This window comes from Bos indicus x Bos taurus, chromosome 8, assembly GCF_003369695.1.
Source record: "Bos indicus x Bos taurus breed Angus x Brahman F1 hybrid chromosome 8, Bos_hybrid_MaternalHap_v2.0, whole genome shotgun sequence".
NCBI lineage: Eukaryota > Metazoa > Chordata > Mammalia > Artiodactyla > Bovidae > Bos > Bos indicus x Bos taurus.
This window is the reverse complement of record NC_040083.1, coordinates 8,224,681-8,241,904: the sequence shown is the minus strand read 5'-3', so window position 1 is coordinate 8,241,904 and position 17,224 is coordinate 8,224,681. Positions and strand designations below refer to the sequence as shown.

General features: G+C 41.5%; 1 protein-coding gene across 1 annotated transcript in view; it reads left to right on the top strand.

The window, feature by feature from the left end:
* Window positions 1-1,777: 1,777 nt before the first annotated feature.
* Window positions 1,778-17,224, top strand: part of XKR6 (XK related 6) — a 270,900-nt gene continuing 255,453 nt past the window's right edge. The window contains exon 1 of the mRNA XM_027549001.1: window positions 1,778-6,122. Coding sequence (XP_027404802.1) covers window positions 5,389-6,122 — 734 coding nt within the window. The 5' untranslated portion in view covers window positions 1,778-5,388. The remainder of the gene's footprint in view (window positions 6,123-17,224) is intronic.

Here is a 17,224-nt window from a genome sequence, read left to right as displayed (position 1 = left end):
ACCACAGAAGAGACCTGGCTTGCATTCAGGGGCCATGTTGCAGGATATATATATAAATCTTTAAATTCTAGACTCATACTTGGCCTGGTAAGACAATCCTATGATTGGAATGAAGGTCCAGTGTGAAAATAGCATATTTCCATTTCCCGTCTCACACTCAACCTGGGGGCAGTGTAGGCTTCATCTCTGAAACGGCCTATATGATTTTGGTTTATTACTTGTTCTTCATCTTCCTTTAGTGGAGCATGAATACTTGATTTCACATAAGTTAAGGGTATGTATGGCTTCCCAGGTGGCACAGTGGTAAAGAACCCACCTGCTGATACAGGAGACCTGAGTTGAATCCCAGATCAGGAAGATCCCCTGGAGAAGGAAATGGCAACCCGCTCCAGTATTCCTGCCTGGAAAATCCCATGGACAGAGGAGCCTGGCGGGCTACAGTGCTTAGGGCTGCAAAGAGTTGGACATGACTGAACACAACAACAAGGATATGTATGATGAACTTATACTGTCCTCTGCTCTGTGGGGCGTTAACTCAAGGAACTCATTGTTCTTATTTAGACAATATAGTGGATAAAAATATAAGGTCGCTGAAGAAGTATTTAAGTCAATTCACAGATGTCAGAGTTCTTGAGACAGAAACACTTACAAAATACTCCTCCGTTGAGTTATTATCCAGAAGTACAGATGCGCCTTCCATAGAGATTGTACCATTTTGTAAGACCAGCAGGAATGTATGCGAGCTCGTTAAAATTTCAGTTCTTAACATCAAACACAGATATAAAGCTTCTCAGGATAATGAGTTCTCTGTACTCTCTCTGCAGTGCTCAAAGAAGTACTATTTCTATAGAAGACAACACAATATAGGGAATAGAATTGATAAGGATGACATCTGCCTACTGGTTGTGAGGCTTTACCCAGTCTCAAATTAGGAAAATCTTGTGAAGCACGTATGAGGAAGATTCTCTGGAATACTTTTGCTAGGGCAAATTCTCATGTTGGAATTCAAGTGTCCTGTCTCCTAGAGAGGTATCAGCAACATAATAGAGAACCTCCAGTGACTAATACAGTAACATTGGCTTCATTTTGAGGGTCCAAGCACTGCCTGGCCCAGGGAAACAGTAGAGTGAGTAAAGAATCCTCCTGCAATGCAGGACACCCCAGTTTGATTCCTGGGTCAAGAAAATCTGCTGGAGAAGATATAGGCTCCCCACTCCAGTATTCTTGGGCTTCCTTGGTGGCTCAGCTGGTAAAGAATCTGCCCACAATGTCGAAGACCTGGGTTTGATCCCTGTGTTGGGAAGATCCTCTGGGTTGGGAAGATCCCCTGGAGAAGTGGACAGCTACCCATTCCAGTATTCTGGCCTGGAGAATTCCATAGACTGTATAGTCCATGGGGTCACAGAGTTGGACATGACTGAGTGACTTTCACTTTCAAGTACTTTATTAGTAGGTTTTGGATTCTAATCTAGGCTACCCTACCATTCTGAAGGAGATCAGCCCTGGGATTTCTTTGGAAGGAATGATGCTAAAGCTGAAACTCTAGTACTTTGGCTACCTTGTGTGAAGAGTTGACTCATTGGAAAAGACTCTGATGCTGGGAGGGGTTGGGGCAGGAGGAGAAGGGGACGACAGAGGATGAAATGGCTGGATGGCATCACTGATTCAATGGACATGAGTCTGAGTGAACTCTGGGAGTTGGTGATGGATGGGGAGGTCTGGCGTGCTGCGATTCATGGGGTCACAAAGAGTCGGACACGACTGAGCGACTGAACTGAACTGAACCTCCCACAGTTGTGATTCTGGATGTCATTAGGCTGATTCAAGGCTGCCTTCTAGACTATTAAAATGGTGATACTAATGCCCATTGCGTTTTGTACTGTTGTGAGATCAAATGGCATTGTGTTTGGGACAGTGACTGATACACACTAGCATTCAACACTAACTCTCCTCTCTCTGCCTTTCTGAAAATGAGAGAGTGGGGATAAAAATCCCCAGAGTTCTCTCTGAACAGCCCAAAACATATGCCACAATTTCTACATACTATATCTGCCTTACTTTACTTATAGAAGAGTCTCTAAAAATCTGTTTACTATTATTCATGTGTTATTCCAATACCTTTTGTGGTTTGGCTTCTCAGCCTATATCAGAGTGGAAAGAACAGGGCTACACTTGTTAACTGACTGAAGGATGAAAAGTAGAGCTTAAAAAATTATTCAGAAACAACAATAATAATAAAAGTGACCAGCAGGTATGGTGGCTTACCAGTAGTAGGGTGGCTCCTTGGTAAGTCCACAAATAGTCAGAGCCTCTTAGCATAAGGCTGCCTTAAGGTCAAGTTATCAAGAAAGGGTTAACTGTTGTGCTGGTAGGAAAGCAGATCAGTGGACAATACATTTATTTATTTATTTTATTTCCTTCCCCATCTCTTGTTTACTAAAGAATTGAGGTATTGTTTTAATATATCAATTGAGTTTTATGAAGATTTACATCTTAAAATGTAAAATAATACAATGGAAAGCATTTGAAAGGATAAATTTCAGTTGTCTGAAAAATAATTTACTCATTTCACCAGTATTTATTGAGTGCTCACTATGCATTCAGCACTGTGCCGACTGTTGGATTTGCTTGGACAACTAATTGCCCCAAAGTTCTACATAAAAAAGTACCATTCATAGCACAGTCCAAATTTATGTTAACCTTTTAGTGAGTCTTTGTGATAGGTTTCTTATCACTGATTTTAATTTTAGAACCTCCTGGGTTCTACACAGTATCCCCTCCAAAGAAGGCAGAATGATAAAATTGTTGAAACAGCAAATGTAAAGTTGAAATCAATTGACAGTCTGTCAATCTTTAAATATATACTTGAAACTTCAACTCTGATAAAGCCGTTTGACTTAGTCCTATTTGTCAGCCTGATATAGTGAATGTAATTTACTTAGCTAATTTCACTAGTAGATGATGTTCTTCCAGGGCACAGAGAAATAGGAGTCATAAATATGTCATTGCTGCTTGCTTTTGTATCTCATTTCACAGCCTCACAGGTTCAAATAGACAAAATATATTTAAAAACAAATTAATTGCATCTATTTCCTGGAAGCATCTGAAAATGTTTTCATTTTAGAGATACCAAATCTACTGGATCATAGAATTTAAGTAACTATATGTTGGCATATGCGAACATAACAAATAGTTACCATTCATCCAATGCTTACTACTCATCAAGTATATTGTGTTGAGAGCTTTAAATAGATTACTATCTTTAAACTGCCCAACAAGTTTTCAAAGAGGGCACTGTTACATTCTCATTATATAATGGAGGAAACTGGGGTTTAAGGAGGTTAGCTATCTTGCTCACATTATTCATGTATTATTTTAGTGGAATTGGGATCCAAACCTGGGCAGTCCTATTCTATACCTATGCCATCTTTTAAAGGTATTATTAATTCAAATTCATTAAAGAAACAAAATCTCAACTGTATGCAGAAATAATCCTTACCCATTGTCTATAAGTTTTACTCCCCTAGGAACAAGGAGGCTTAAATCATAGTGTGAAATAAAAGGATACCTTTATGCGACTTGTTTCCAAAAGCAGATTTTGTATTACTTTTCCCCTACCCCTGTCCTCCCCAAATGGCAGATGTAAAAATTCTCTATGAGTACTTTCTGTAAAGTCCTTACAGGTTTTACCTTGGCATAAATACTCATGAAAAATTGTGTACTAAAATACGGAATCCTCACCTTGCTCTGTCACCTCCAATACTTAAGTAGGAACTTTGGTGTTAAACAGTATATCCCAAAATAAGGGTACTGAAAATTTCAAAGGCATCTTTCTTCCATAAAACCTCAATGCCATACAAATATTACCTAGCTTGTCCTCTATATTCCAAAGAAAATTATTGGCGTCATTAGGTTTTTCTGAAGGGACATGTAGATAGAATCAGAAAAATGAGCACAAAAATCCAGAGAAGTCAAGGAGAAAATTCACGGTTAGACATTTTTTTCTTGTAACTCCAAAATGTTCCTTTCACCTGACCCGTAACAACTGTGACCATGTAGCTTGCTCTATCTGGCTTCAAGTATACTTTCACTAGAAGATCATTGTAATTCAAATCCATTCAGTGCTGCTTCACTTTTGTAAATTGTTAAGATTAAGTAGTGTACCCTGCACCTATTTTAATGATTTAGCACATTGATAATATTTTCACTTATTTAAAGCCATATTTATTGACAGAGGCTTAGCACCCAAAAAATTCTAGGAAGCAATTTTCACACATCCAAAACCTTGAACAAGTAATTGACACAGCTTAAACTCTAGCTAGTTTTGAATTTTCCAAATTAAGGTCACAGAATTGAAAAAACTGCATACTTTTTAAAAAAGTTGGTAGAAACACATTCTAATGGTGAAGAAAATACACTCAAGGTCACAATATGCCAATCCAGTCTCTATGCTTTACTTTTAAAGATGCAATTAAGCTGATTTTTAACTGGATTTTGGCTGCAGTTTTCTTAAGGGAATGGTGGAAAGGTTTATTGCAAAAGATGGAACTTATCAGAGACAAAGTCAGGGGGTCAACAGAGGTAAAAGAGGAGGGAGTTGTCTATGTGGAAGTGAGAATCAATAACTTGTGAGTGGGAATCTAAACAGACATACAATTTCTAAAGACCCTCAAAATAAGAAAGGAGCAGGAGATAAATTTAAAAGAAAAACATCAAAAAGGGGGGGGGGGGGACAGCCAAAGAGGTGAGACACAGCCATTTTGATGGGGGGTGGGTTGTCTAACTACACAATGAGGTCATCCTATCTCCCGGAAGTGACACGTAATCACCTGCTTTGCACTAGCTCCGCCCCTTCCCTCAGAGGTCCCGCCCCTCCGCCAGCAGCCGGGAGGGTGTTAGGGGGCGTTTCTCCAGGAGGAAAGCTGAAAGCTGCGACGCTGAGGAAGGGGACCCCAAAACGTCTGGCACTGCCCCCTCCAGGGATCACTTTGGACCGCCTTACTCGGCCCAGCGGGATTCAGAAACGCCGAGGGGTCAACCTGATGGGTTTCGGGGTCAACGGAAGAGGGGAAGGGGAGCCCTGGCGGGGTGAACCCCCCGGTCCCCCGCCAAGCAGCTGAGGCACAGGAGGGCGGCCATCTTGGCCGGGAGGGTAGGGCTGGGGAGCTGCGGGCGCCGTGCGATTGGGGGGCTCGCCCGGAAGTGACGCCAACTACCCGGAAGCGGAGGGGGTTCCCTGGCCCACTCCCCCCTCGTTCGTTTGCTCCCCCGCTTCCTCCCCGCCCCCCTTCCTCTCCATTCGTTCCCCCCCCCTCCCCGTTCCCTGCCTTCTTACCCCCCCCAACCGTCCCTCCCCCCCCAACCTCCGGAGCTGGGAAGAGAGTCAAGATGGCGGCGAAATCCGATGGCGGTGGCGTGGGGGTGGGCTTCGCCCAGCTGCACAACCTGGACGAGGCGGTGGGCAGCGGCGGCGAGGAGGACGGGGAGCCCGGGGGAGGCGGCTGCGGCGGCGGCGGCGACGGCAGCGAGCCCGGCGAGAGCAGTTCGCTGCACATCTGCCACTGCTGCAACACCTCCTCGTGCTACTGGGGCTGCCGCTCCGCCTGCCTGCGCTCCCTCCTGGGCAAGAAGCCGCGCCGCAGCGCCGCCGCCGCCGACGGGGGGGACCAGCCGCTGCAGCCGCCCGCGGCCGCCGGTCGCCAACCCCCGACGCCCTCGGCCGAACGGCTGCAGCCGCCGCAGGTGGAGCGGCCGTGGCTCGACTGCCTGTGGATCGTGCTGGCGCTACTGGTCTTCTTCGGGGACGTGGGCACCGACCTGTGGCTGGCCCTCGACTACTACCGCAAGGGGGACTACGGCTACTTCGGGCTGACCCTCTTCTTCGTGCTGGTGCCGTCGCTGCTGGTGCAGAGCCTGAGCTTCCGCTGGTTCGTGCAGGACTACACGGGCGGCGGGCTGGGCGCCGTGGAGGGGCTCAGCAGCCGGGGCCCCCCCATGATGGGGGCCGGCTACGGCCACGGCGCGGGGCCCGCGGCCACGCCGGGGGCGCAGCGCCTCTGCCGCCTCTCCGTGTGGATCTGGCAGTCGGTCATCCACCTGCTGCAGATGGGGCAGGTGTGGAGGTAAGAGCACTGCGGGGGTGGGGGCGGGGGCCTGGCCAGCCAGCCCTGCAGAGGGCCCCGCGGGCGAGGCCGAGCCCTCCAGAGTGCGCTCTGCCCCCTAGGTGCCCCGCAGGTGGGCTCCTCGCACTGGCCTTGGCCCGGGGGTCTTTAAGGAGGGGTTTGCCACGCACTTTCCCTGGCGTCTCAAGAAGACCATCCTTCGGTCTGGATCCCTGGCCACGCCTTTTGGCCCGGGGAGGCCCAAGTCCGGCTGTTTGTCTCCATCCCTGGTTCGCACTTAGCGGAGACCCTGCCTCGCCCTTTCTCTCCCCTCTTATCTCCGTAGACTTCTCATATTCCCGGGGTCCCTTTGCCCTGTATCCCAAGGTAACCAGCCACTAGCGCTTTTTATCTGCACCCCAGCTTGCCTCCTGGGGGGAACCTTCCTTCTTCCAGCCAGTTTGCACTCGGTTTTGTCCCCCGGTGAGACATCCTCCCCTCTTTTCCCCGTCTTCTCTCCGCAGTGGCCTGTGTGGGGGCCCTGTGCAACCCCCCTGGCTGGCTCTTCTTTTGCCCCCCCTCTATTCCACGCCCCCTCCTCCTTTCCTGCAATCCTGTCCCTTGCAAATGACTACAAACTGCTGCTCTCCTTGGAGGAAAAATGACTTTTTTTTGGTTTTTTTGGCTGAATTAGACGTGCCCTTTTCTTAGTAACAGGTAAAATTGTATAGTATGTGATGGGTGTAAGCGTTTTTAATTCTCACTTCCAGAAAATCACTTAGCCACCTGGATACACATTCTGGTGGAATGTTGTTTTTGGTAGCCAGGGCAGTACGCAGGTGATTTATGTTTACACAAGCCCCAAGCTTGGCTCTGGGGACTTTTCCCCTCTTGTACATTTCCTGTGTGCCAGGTAAATCCTTCAAAAACCACTTGCAGATCCCACCCCACGCCCCCCCCCCCTTTTTTTTTTGACAGCGTTAACTGGTTAAAGTAAGGAAATGATCTTATAAAAACCTTGGTAAATCTGCGTCCTCCAACTTAAATCAGTTTGAGTGTATTTTGGAAACACTGAGTTGTGGATGAGAGTGTTTGCAAGAGAAAAAAACCTTCCAGAAGAGAATATAGGAAGCTCTTCAGGTACATTGCTTCTGTGAGAAGACATTTTGCCTAGATTGCTCAGGCACCTATGCCTAGGAGGAGATTTTAGGTGCTCAGATTTTTCAGTTTACTGAGATGTACCTAGGTTAATTGAAATAAAGTTCGTTGTCTTTTTAATCGTCTTGGTTGTTATTCAGAATTTTAAATACAAACGTTTCAGAAAGCATGGAATTGAATTAAGTCGAATCACGAAAGACAGTGTGAGACTTTTGTCTTGCAGAATTTACATGCAAATTCAGGATTGGAGTTTTCCTGGTCTTGTGAGTAGTTTTCCTGGTCTTGTGTTCCTAGGTTGAACAAGCAACCTTTTTTCCCAGCCCTGTCTGCAGATAATTTGTTTCCTGCTGATAGGTTTATAGGAAGAGCGGGAAATTAGGAAGAAAAAAATAAAAAGGTGATTAACTTTTAGCTATTATGAGCCAAATTTGGGGTCAAGGAAAATTTTGAAGTATGTTTTAAACTGGAAGTCTAGCTCTGAAAACATCCCAATCCGTACTGAATCGAAGAGTATGTTTGGTATGGGGGATACTATTTTTGATTCTGTAGGTTAGTGACATGCAAAGGAATGAAGGCAAGAGAGACAAAAAGCATAGGGAGAGGTTTTTGAAATAGTAGTCAAGTTTAACAGCATGTATAATAAGTAGGCTTGTATCGAATAAGCCTAAGTTACCTATCTCTCCAGGTCTTAGACAATGTGGGCAATCAAAACCTTGGTGTCAGGTTCAGATTCCTGAGAAGATTGTTTCTAATGTAATCCATCCTAGGTATTTCTTAGTAGTAAGCTTTTGGAACATACTAAAATTGGAATTCTGTTTCACAAGTTTTTTAGGCAGAATAATCCCCCCAAAACGGCCCATTTACCTAAACTTTAATTGTATTTGACAGAGTAAAAGTTCAGGTTGTGGACTTTTTTTTGAAAGATATCTGTGATTTACTATGTCTGAGTTTTTTGTTCTTTTTTCAAGATTAGGATATATGTCTGAATGTTTTATAAAGTTGATACTGAACGACATGCTAATTCAGCTAAGTTATTTATTCTAATGTATTAATACTGTATTTCAATTGAAATACTTACTGAGGAAGGATTTTTTCTAACTTTTTTTCTTGTTTTGCTTGAAATACTCCAGGAGCAGGGTCTTTCTTTAACAAATACTAGGTACATGGCTTGCATAGAAATCATTCATAAGTAAAAGCTCTAGAGAAAGGTGTTTATTCTTTTTTAGCTTTAATCTCTTGGCAAGCTTGTCATTGTTTGTAAACATACATCTTCTCAGCTTTTCTGCAGATTTTTTGGGTTACAATTGTTCTCTGAGTCATGTTTGCTACTTACATTTTATGTACTTCATGTGGTCATGTGACTTAAAGGTTAAGATCTAAGAATTTGATTTGGGCTACATTCTCAGGAAAAGATGTTGGTGAGGTTGTCAAAACTGATTGCATTAAACCATGAAACTTGTCTCTTCACTTGCTTTTTTTTTTTTTAATGTACAATTATTTGACTCTTGCTTGGACCAAAGCACAGTGCTTATTTAAGAAAAATTAAGTTTCTTTTGACAGTAAAGGGGTGAATTTCTATGAACGTTGCCTTTCCTGTCAAGATGGAAAACACTTGACATCTCTTTCATCAAATGACTCCCTAGACTGTCAAAAAATGTTTTTGATTGGGCCAAAGCTGGAGCGTGGAGGACCTGTAGGATGACTTGTTTCAGGAACCTTGTGATTAAAGTCTGTTTAATGCATACTTTACCATCACTAATTACTTAACGTGGAACTTTCTGTCTAGCTTTATGTGCTCTATTTTTCAGGTGTTTTTCCCAGGGATAGCAGGTCTGTGAGTCACTCATACCAGGAACAGGAGTTATACCAGGCTTCACAGTTTAGTACAATGTGTTGTTATTAGAAAGTGAGATCGTTTTCTTGGAAGGTTACAGCTTAGGAACAGGTTTGCATATTGCATTTTTGTGTGTTAAGTTTTTTCCTTGAGTGTGTCAGCCTTTCTTTGCTTTTGTGCTCCTTTTAGAGAGTGTTCGGTGTGTTGGTGGTTCACTGCAGTCAAGGAGCACAGTTTCTTTGACTAAAATGTCATGAAATGTCATGATGTTGCAACCCAATCATTAATTTTTCTTTTTATGTACTTATTTTTATGGGTATGTTTTAAAGTTTTTCTTAAAATATTAATTCTTTCTGCCACTTTTAAAGTGAACATCAGCTGTTCTGGAGATGAGGTGGAGTGAAGGTTGCCTTCAAGGGACAAAAAAAAAAGGAAAAAAAGGTTCACCTACCATAATGGGGTCATCAACCTGTGAACTATCTAAAGCTTTATTTTAGCTTTGTTTTCACTTCAAGACCGTGATATAACATAGGGACATAGCTCTCTGTAATCAGCAGCAAATATTGGTGAAGATGCTCCTATAAATTATCCACTCCCCCTTACCCCCCAATGTAAGGATATTTGGAAAATTATGGAGGTTTGTTCTTGTTGAATATTTTAGAATAGTGGTTCTTAATTCAGGCTGAGAATAGAACCTACTACCACATTAAAAAGAAAAAAAATGCCTGAGCATTGCTGGACCTGCTGAGGAAGAATCTCAAGGTGAGACCCAAGCAGTCTTGTTTTTAGAAGCTCCACAGGTAATTAGATGGTCAGCCAGGCTTGAGAAGCACTTTTAGAATTGGGTTTCAGGCTTATTCCATTTGGAGATTGTTTTTGGATTTGTGTTCTTAATATGTTGGAACAGTTGGGAGTGGAATGCTTTGATACTGTGAAACTTGGTTCCTGGACAATACCATAACAAAACGACTTTAACCTTGGAAACATGAGTGTCTAAACACAGTACTTGGGATTGTCTCAAGTGTGTGCACTTGTCGTACTCAGGGTTTTTTTCTTTGACCCTAGGTATGGATCTCATTCTAAAGGGATTCCTAAACTCAAGGCATTCTTTAGTATTGTGGTCCACTTCTTTGCCTTTTAATGTGATTCAAATAGCACTTTTATGATTGTGTTGCATGTTAAAGGGAAATTAATTTTGAAATGATTCTCCTAAGTAGACTTGAGGTAAATATGACTGGGATTACAAGAGGTGTTGGACTAAGTGGTCTGCACTGTCCCTGTAGCTCTAAAATGTTGTGATTTAGGAATGGAAATGTTATTTTACAAATAAGGAAAACCATTCATTTGGGGCCGGAATACTAGTCAGTATTCTACTAGTCTTAAAAGATTGAGTTTGTCTATGTCTCTGTGTGTGTGTAGGGGGCTTCATATAGTATCTGTTTATTACTGGGTGGGAATCTCAATATTGTAAGAAGCTTTCCCCCTCATTTTTGTGTATATATTTAATGGAATTCTGGTTCAAAAGAAACTCTGGGGTTTTTTGTTTTTTGTTTTGGAGGGGAAACCCGAGAAAAATTGATCTGAGAAAATGATGCATATATATATAGTCAAAAAAAATCTTGAAAAAGAAAAATGTTCCTCTGTCAAAAAGTGAATGTACTATAAAGTGTCAATAATTAGATCAACGTGCCACTGGCAGAGGAATAAAGCAAATAGGTGTTGAAGCAGAATAAAGAGAAATTGACAGGTTTGTGGGAATTTAGTAGATAGTGAAGGTGGCATTTCTAATCAGTGAAGGGAGAAAAAGATTACTTAGCAAATGATAGTCAATTGACTACCTAGTTGGGGGAAATTGCTCTCTACATAAACAAAAATTCTAAAAGAATTAAAAGTAAAAATATGAAATATTAAATTATGGAAACACTAAAAGAAAATGTAGGACAATTTATAATCTTTGAATGGGCAAGAAGCTTTGATACCATCAAGAAAAAAAAGGGACAAATTTAACAAAGACAGTCCCATCTTGTTATTGTCTTCCTCCTCTTGCCACTTGAAAAATCATAGAAATACATGATTAGTTGTGAGAGTGGAAGAGTTATATTTGGACAAAGAGCTGTGTACCTAAAGGAGAGTATGAGGAGAGAAGATTATTTCTTGTTTTTGAGTGAACAAAAACAGAACAAACTAGACATCTATGGTGAATTTCCAAAGGAAGGCGATGGAAAAATGGCCCACTTTTAGTAAAATTGTAAGCAGTGATGAAGGAAGGATAGTATGTTCAGAATGATTCAGAAACAAAACACCAAATTCATATTGCCTGAAACCTAGTAGGCACGTGTCATAAATCATGGGCAGTTCATTTCTGCCTTTTAACATCATTTGCTTTGATTTTGCAAGCTTCCATAAGGTCAGTTAGTCAGGGTTATGTAATGGATATGTTCTGGAGTACTGAAATGAGGATGTTTGCACGCTCAGTCCCTCACTTATATCCGGCTGTTTGTGTGACCCCATGCACTGTAGCCCACCAGGCTCCTCTGTCCCTGGGATTTTCCAGGCAAGAATAAATACTGGAGTGGATTTGCCAGTTCCTTCTCCAAGGGATTGAACCCATCTCCTGTGTGTCTCCTGCCTTGGCAGGCGGGTTCTTTACCACTGAGCCACCTGGGAAGCCATTGCAAAAATTAGGTGGGATGCAAAAAGAAAGAAAATGTTTCCGTTGTTGCTGTTTTTGCCATGGGCTGGTTTGATTTACAGTGTGCTTTCTGCAAACACTGTTGTGGTTAAAACTTTCCTTGTGATACTCTCTGTACCTTGTTTCTTCTCAGAAATTCTTAATTTCTTATTCGGCTCTGAAAGCATTCATGTCTTTCAAAAAATCATGAAATGTAGCCTCATTTAGAAAGTTCACTGACTTGATTTTTACCTAAAGACAATCCACTATTTATCCCTATTGGAGATACTCAAAAAAAAGAAGGAAAAAAAAAATTCCGCAGGACACAGCAATAATATAAAGGGAATATTGGAGTTAAGGAATCAGGTTTATCATTCTGCAAGTTACCAAAAAAACTCTGGACTCAGTTTCCTCCTGTTTATCAAATAGAGAGTTAATTCATTGATTTTTCAGGTCCCTCCATTTTGGAGTCTGTTACGCTATAGGTATTAGGACGCTGAAGTTTTAAACAAGAAATTTCAGACCCTAGTTTGAACAATTAAAATATTTTAAAGTGTGGATTTCCCAGGAACTATTTTGAAATAGTATCATTTATTTTGAGTTAACTTAAAATTTTTCATTACTTGTAATCACTTTGCTACCTATAAAAGCATTATATATATTAATATATTGCTAGCTAAGGTTAAAATTTATAGCCAATACTTGTTTTCCTGGTTTATTAGCAACTTTTGTGGAATTTGCAATTTCAGCTAAAATTAAAGTGTCCTTTTATAATCTTCTGTTTAACATATTTTACTGTTAGGTTTAGCTAAAGTGATGTATATGTCTAACATACATTTTTGAAGTTTTTCTAAATTGATTACCAAGATTGATTTCTAATTGGGAAGAACCTTAAAGTCACCTACCACAATTTATCGTTTGATATGTATTCTCTAACTTTGAAAAGTTAGTGTTTGTTAAAAAATAAATAAATAAATAAATTTTGGCTTTCTTGTTCTAAGCGATTTTTGGAAATGATTCTAAGTGATTCTTTTTGTGTTTTGTATTTTATTAGATTAAGGTATAGGTACTTTAAGTTGAACTTGGGAAAAAAATGAGATTCGCTTGAAGGATTCAGTGAATATTATTATGACAGTAATACATTTGTACATAAAATTCAACCTTAAATTTTTCTTTTCTGCGTGTCTAATGTGGGTAAATCTGTTGATCTTGGTATACTGCATTATTTTAATATACTTAAAGCAAAACAACCGTATCTTAAAGGTAAAATTTTGCATGTTGCTAACAAAACGTGTCCTTTATGTATATTGCTTTCATCATGAAATATCGAACAAGTGGTTTTTAAAGTAACTTTTGTTTTGAATGCAGTATTTTGGTTGTTTTTCTTTCTAGTTGTGAGGAAGCTATTTCTGTTTTATCTTGGTCATGAATTTGCAGAGTGTGGATTGTATGTTCATCAACTCATTTCCAGGAAGAGATTTGAATATTCAGTTCGCAGAAAAGTAAGCACATCAGTTTTCTTCACAGCACCCTTGGAGGGAGCAGGAGTTGATAGTTACTGTTTACTCTGGCTTAGACGCTCCCAAAGAATTGTAGGTACATGAAATAAGTTTCTCTTTCCCCTTATGCCCCCTTTGCATTCTGTCTTAACTACATACTGCTCACGTGAAGAAAGATGGCAAAGGTGAGGAAGATACCAGATCCATGGCTTGGAAAGCCCAGTGAGAAAACAGAGCTGGCAGGGAATTAGGCACCCAAACCCTTCCAGACAGTACGCATGGTCTGCTTTCTCTCCTTGGCTGTGTTTCTTAGGGTGGTCAGAGAACCTCTTGTCTTAGGATAGGCCTGGGACTTGCTAAATGCAGATTTTTTGGTCTTCTAAGGGCTTAAAGAATCAGAACCTTAGGGAGTTGGACCAAGGAATGTGTAATTTTGAGGGGGGGGGGACTGCATTGTGATGCCTGTGGGATCCTTGTCCCTGACAAGAGACCAAGCTTGTTAACCCCTTCCCACACCCCCCTCCCCACTGGGATTTTGGAGTCTTAACCACTGGACCTCCAGGGAAGCCTGGGCATGTGTATTTTTGCAGTCCCTGCCTGACTCAATTATGACTTTGCTGGTGGGGGGAGGGGGTTTGTATTTTAAACAAGCTCCCTATCCCTTCTTACCTCTCTAAAGATGGAGAGCTGTTGCTCTACTAGAATCAGAACCTGAGAGGTAAGGAAGAAAACAATTCCATCCTGAAGTTACTGTGAATCTAGGTACTGGTGGGCTTTCAGCTGGTTGTCAGTAGACAGAGTTCATGCTTCGTGTTAGTTTTGGAGGAACAAAATTGAAATGTGTCTCGTGTGTTCTCTTGTCTGTAATAGCAGTAACCCGAGGTAAGGGCGAATAGAAGTGTATATAATAGGTTAGAGCATATGACTCAAAGGAGAATGGAGATGGCATATAGAAATTCTGTTTTTATAAATATTGTCTCATTTAACTTTCTATTAAGGTTTTTGTGCCCATTTTATAGGTGAAGAAATGGGTTTAGACAGATTGAGTAAACTAATAAGTCACTGGTAACTGGTGGAGGAAAGTTTTGAAGCACATCTCACTGATGGCAAAATATATGCAGTTACTACATCCTGTTTTTCTTGTAATGATCAGGAGACTCTTCCCACTAAAAACTTTGTTTTACTTTGGGGCTTTGCTGTTCTGGCTTATTGAAAGGGGAGGAATGATATTCTTGAACCACTGGGGTCTCTGGATGTACATGCTGAGGTTCTTGGAGACCTCTGATTTCTAGTCTAATGTGTTAAACTCTCCTGAGAAGATATACCCATATGTTGATTCTCTGTCTACCTGTTGTAAACACCAGGAGTAGTAGTAGCTCTTTCCTTAAGATTATAAAGCAGTTGTTTTCAGACCTTGATTTTGTGTCAGGATCACCTGGAGAGTCAGATATTTGAGTTTTGCCGTAAGAGGTTATGACATAGTAGGTCTGGGATGGGCCTTGGAATCTATATATTTGAAAAGCCTGTGTTTTCAGAATGTTCCCCACCAGTGCAGGGATGAAAATCACATATCTATAGGCTGATTTCTGGGCTTCCCTCATGCTCAGCTGGTAAAGAATCTGCCTGCTGTGCAGGAGACCTGGGTTCAATCCCTGGGTTGGGAAGATCCCCTGGAGAAGGAAAAGGCTACCCACTCCAGTATTCTGGCTTGGAGAATTCCATGGACTGTGTAGACTATGAGGTCGCAAAGAGTTGGACACCACTGAGCGACTTTCACTTTCACATAGGCTGATTTCTATCAATATTTACAGCAGTAGTTCTCAAGGAGAAGGAGTTTACGTTAGAATCATTTGGAATTTTTTTTTTTCTTGTAAACCTGAGCACTAGGTGTATCAGATACATAGAGGGGTGGAGTGAATAAACAAAGCTCTGATGATGATTTTAATGCAAGACCAGTGTTTAAGCAATCTCTAGTCAGACCTTACTCTTAGCTGGAATGGTTGGTGAACATGTATATTGATCCAGTGGGTATATTTCCCATATGCTATGGCATACCAGTTATACTTAAGATTGAGAATACCGTCAAAGCATTTCACATTAAAACTGTACAGCATATAATTGAATATTCTTTTGATTCAGAAGCTTCTTTGGATATTTAAAGTACTTCAAGGTCATTATTAGCACAAATGATCACTGTTGGTGCTCCAGAAGTGCCAGATTAGAGGCATTTTATTATGTCGGGAAAATTGATATTCAATCCAGAGTCTCAGATTTTCAGAAATGTTATATTCGTTGAAATTGGTGCCAAGGGTAGGCCTCCTAAAAAGAAAGTGGTGAATGAAAGGGGAGAAGTATCTTAATAGGTGTTAAGTAGGTGTCATTAGAGACAGGAATGAAGGGAGCAGAGAAGAAAAATAGCCTAACATTTGGTTTGATGGATTCACAGGCAGGAATGGCTCGAAGAGGAGTCAGGAAGGGGTTGTACAGTCTTTAACTGTGCTATTCCCTGCTGGTAAGATACTAGTACAGGGATCAACAGGGTCCCCTAAAATCTCCGCACACCAAAATAACATCCCTTTGAGCTCCATCTCGAAAGGTGCTGTGGTAGTGGTGAGAAAACCCAAGCTCCTTGTAACTGGGAAGTTCAGGACCAGAAACCCTAAGAGGGCCAGTAGCTGGCAGACAGGGCCACAGGATGTAGGGGCACGCACACCACACACTGGGTGTATTCTCTGGGATTCTGGATGAAAATGAAGAGAACTCCAAATCTGTCATTCTACTTGGTTTTAAGGAATGCCGCTTTTGAGTATGAACTAAATAGTAGTTCTACATAGCCTTGTATGTTCAGGATGCTGTCGTTTTGCCTTCTGTAAGGCAGTTTTCATCAAAGCTGACTCTGAAGGAAGAGGTTATGCCTTCCAATAAAGGAGTTATACATTCAAAATTTAAGCAGTCTCAAGTGCTTTTGCTTAAACCTAGTGGGTAATGGCATGTTTTGGGGTTGGAAGAAAAGAGAAGCTACATTAAGGACTTACTACTCTAATTTGCAAATTCAAAATGCAGCTCAAGTTAAAAGCAACTATAATATAAATTTGGAAAAATAGAGAATTGGAACATCTTTGTGCCATTTGTGGGTCATATTTGTTATTTCCATTATTTAGTAGGGACCACATAATTTTGAGGTAGTTTTCAAGATATAGTGGTCTAGGATTAAATAAGATGGTATTTGTCAGACATTTTACAAGATTTTGAATGGGGCCCTGTAAGGTTGGAATGTGTCATTCTGCCTATTTGGCATTTGCAGTTTACCGTCTCAATTTGTGGTACAATCATATCTACCATAATGTGATATTCCTGAAAACCCTCTTCTTCTGTCAAATCAAACAATAAAGCTTACAGGACTGTGCGAAAAAAATAAGATTAAGGCTAGACTGCTTAAAACCATGTGACTTTATAACCAGAGCACTAACAAAAACAATGACAATCCAAATAAAAATATTGGCATTGTAGCACTGGGGACGTTTGTGCTCAGCTTCATATCCAGATGGTTCAAGACCTTCTTTTATCCTGGGACATGTCTTTCCTTCTTTGATCTGTAGATTCTTGTAGGTATTAGCTTCTATTGGAGGCCAGTTTTCCCCAAAATGAAACCTCTGGTCCAGGGTTTAGCCTTCACGCGTGCCCACAGCATCACCAGGTAGTGCAAAGTGCAGCAGATACGGAAGGTGCTAAATCAGTCTCCACCGCTTGTACTAAAGGCAGGTGCTTCGGTAAGAATCTCACCGGTTTTCTCCCCCCGCTCCCCCATTCCCCCGCTGAGTCTTTATTATTTGTGAAAAATCTTGTCCTTGACAGCTTTGAAACATGAGCATGCTGGGAAGGATCACTTAGAAACCAGCACCGTTTCCCACTGCACTGCTGTCGTTCCCATTTTGCCAGTCACGTGTGAAAGACTCCGTGT